The 3,174-nt window shown below is 39.2% G+C and overlaps 1 protein-coding gene across 1 annotated transcript in view; it reads left to right on the top strand.

The window, feature by feature from the left end:
• The window catches only part of sdhdb (succinate dehydrogenase complex, subunit D, integral membrane protein b), a 17,979-nt gene that overhangs the window by 5,455 nt on the left and 9,350 nt on the right, over nt 1–3,174 (top strand). The window contains exon 3 of the mRNA XM_017436021.3: nt 1,628–1,778. Within this exon, the coding sequence (XP_017291510.1) occupies nt 1,628–1,778 (151 nt within the window). The remainder of the gene's footprint in view (nt 1–1,627; nt 1,779–3,174) is intronic.

Genomic DNA, 3,174 nt, shown 5'->3' with positions numbered 1-3,174 from the left:
CAGCCAGAACCCTCATTGCTCAAGGACCAGGACTTTGAAGTTCAAGGTCACAAGGTCAAAGGTCAAGGTCACAGCAGCCCTTGAACTCTAAGTCGGGATCCGTCTACAGTAGAAACTTCAAACTTCACAGCTGGACTCCCCGTGGGTCAAAGATCCTCCCTAAGAATTTCAAGGTCAAAGGTCAAATGTCCAGGTCACATGCAAACAGAGGCTTTTACTCTGAAACCGTGTAACTTAAGAAGTTCAGACTTCACAAGCAGAGTCCCCATGGGTCAGGGATTAGCCCTTTGGAGTTCAACGTCACAAGGTCAAAGTTCAAGGTCGCAACAGCACACGTGCTCTAACTCTGGAACCGTTCGACGTAGGAAGGTGAAACTTCACAACATGCCACAGGAGTCGTAATGATCCGGACTGAAGGCGATTTCGGACGTTTTCCCAGAGCGCCACCTAGTGGAGGGCGCGGGAAGTGCACGGGAAATGCGCGGAAAGTGCGCGACAGCGTAGAGGGCGATCGCCAGGGTTCCCACGGTCGCAATAGGCCGAAGCGGCGCTGAGCTGCGAGGGCCGTCCAACGCTGCTTGCAGCTTTAATAATATTTAGAAATAAAATTTTACACAATTAGGAGATGAGTTCACCCAGTAAAACTTTTTACATAAAAATGTACCAATGCTGTTCTCTCTTTAGGCTTACAGAAAGCAAAGAAACTAGATGATAAAGTACACAGTGATGTGTACTATACAAGGAATTTGATATGTAAAGCAGAGAACTATGATACACAAAATCGAAACAACAGAGTGCAGAGGAAGCAGCATGCATATAAATAATGTTATCATACACAAGAACATTTAAAAATGTAGCCTAAATGTAGCCTATCTTCCGTATAGATAAATTAAAACGGGTCCTATTTTGACTTTTAAAAAGCCTAATCTGATCTTTAGCTTTTTTACTAAATGCTTAATATGAAACTTTTAAAATAAAGAATATCATTCAGCCAAATACCCAGATATCTGTAGGATGATAGTCTCTCCTAGGGTAGAAAGGCCAATGTTATCTGGGTCTGGGGAAAAAACAAAACAAAACATGAATTTGGCTTGATTTGCAAAACACCAGCTTTAAGCGTCAGTGTTGACTGCAGCGGCTGAAAGGCAGTTTGAAGGTCCTCAACAGCCTGGCTCAAAATGGAGCAAACTGAATACATCTTGGCATCATCTGCATAAAGGTGCACTGTAGCATCTTAATAGAAAATTAAACAGGGCTTAAAATTGAGCCTTGGGGAGCACCAATAAGAAACTAAAAGAATAAGAGAGGAGGACTGGCACAGAACCAGTTTGATGTATTTGACTGAAGGAAGTCCAGCTCTGTGGATGAGCAGGGACTCAGTTGGTAAATTAGACCTACTCTGACTCTGTTGGCTCAGTGTGACTGAGCAGAGATGATCTTAACAGCATGGTCTTCTCTTTGGTGTTAATATGTGCTCAAGAAGGACATGTCTTTTCTTTAAAGCTCAAAACTGGAAACACCTTAGTTACAATGTTAATGCCTCCTTTCCCCAGCCAGGTGGAGCGAGTCATTTCCAAATGCTCCAGCGTTCTGTAGCACACCTTCTTATCTTTGTCTTTCTTCACAGCGGGTTCGGATTCTAAAGCTGCCTCACTGCACTGGACAGCAGAACGAGTACTGAGTGTTGCGCTCCTTGCTATGGGCCCCATAGCGTATTTTTACCCTGGTCCTGTCATGGATTACTCCCTGGCTGCTGCTTTGACTCTGCATGGACACTGGTAAGACCAGCAAGCACAAATATTATTCATAGTATAGTCCTTATTCATCATGGGCACGTATGAGATTTGAACAGTATGATACCCGTGTGTAAAAATAGTAATTTTTTATGGTATTATCACATAAATTTAAGAACATGATTTATTTCCTTTTAATTAAGAAACAGGAATAAAATAGAATAATTTTGCCCAACTATACTCTGTACCTACTCTACTGTCACACTGAACACATTAAGATATTGACACATCTCTTATTTTTAACTCAAAGCTTTACAGCATGTACTTTCACTTCCTGTTCACTTTCCTGTTTCTCAGGAAAAAAGGCAATGAGAACCACTGGATTGATTGTGTGAATGCTTTCAAGCATTCGCACCATTGTTTTCCTGTTTCTCTTTATTATCTATTATCTATCTATTCTTCTTCTTTCCCTATTTCATACGTTTTTCGGTATCTCTTTCCGCAATTTTTCAGCTATTTCAACCGTTCATATATCAAAACGTTCAGCTCATTAACACCATTCCACCTATGACTTTTGGTATTGGTGCAATTTCGGCTGTTTCAGATATTTTGCTTTTTCAGACATTTTCTTCTCATTGAAAATGAATGGATTTGTGTTCAACTCTTTGAAATTCAGCTTTTTTCTTTCTGTTTGAGCATTTTTCTGCTAATGTTACTTCTGCTAATGCTAATTCAGCTATAGTTTCTGCTAATTCATCTATAGTTTTAGCTAATTAAGCTATAGCTTCAGCTAATTCAACTATGCTAATGCTAGTTCAGCTATAGTTTCAGCTAATTCAACTATGCTCATGCTAATTCAGCTATAGTATTAACTAATTCTGCTATTGTTTCAGCTAATTCAACTATGCTAATGCTAATTCAACTATTGTTTCAACTAATTTAAGTATGCTAATGCTAATACAGATATAGTTTTAGTTAATTATAACCTGCTAATGCTAATTTTGGCTGTTTCTCACTCCTTAAAGTGTCTATATGCTTCCATTCAGTCATTTGTGGACATATTGAGCGGAAATTTGGTGTGGTAGCAGCTGAGACAGAGCTCCATCACTTGCTGAATGCAAAATTTAAAAATCAAGATGGCTGCCAATAGTGTTGGGCGATATAACGATACATATCGTGGTGAAGATAGAAAAGTGTCTATCGTTATATATCTTCTTCTATTGTTTCTATCGTCTCTGTCATAATTGTATCGATTATTAAATATAAATATAAATATTTCATAACGTAGGCTACGACGAATGTATTAGTGTTGTCACTTTGCATACATTCAGTTTATATAAGTGATAAATGATAAGAAAAAATAACTATTTTGCGAAGAACCTCCCTTTTGAGACATGACGCTGCTTTACGTGTGGGTTTGCGACATGCTTTACGGCAGCGG

This window comes from Kryptolebias marmoratus, linkage group LG2 (genome assembly GCF_001649575.2).
Source record: "Kryptolebias marmoratus isolate JLee-2015 linkage group LG2, ASM164957v2, whole genome shotgun sequence".
Lineage (NCBI taxonomy): Eukaryota > Metazoa > Chordata > Actinopteri > Cyprinodontiformes > Rivulidae > Kryptolebias > Kryptolebias marmoratus.
Note: the sequence above shows the minus strand (reverse complement) of the source record. Positions and strands in the feature narration are given on the sequence as shown.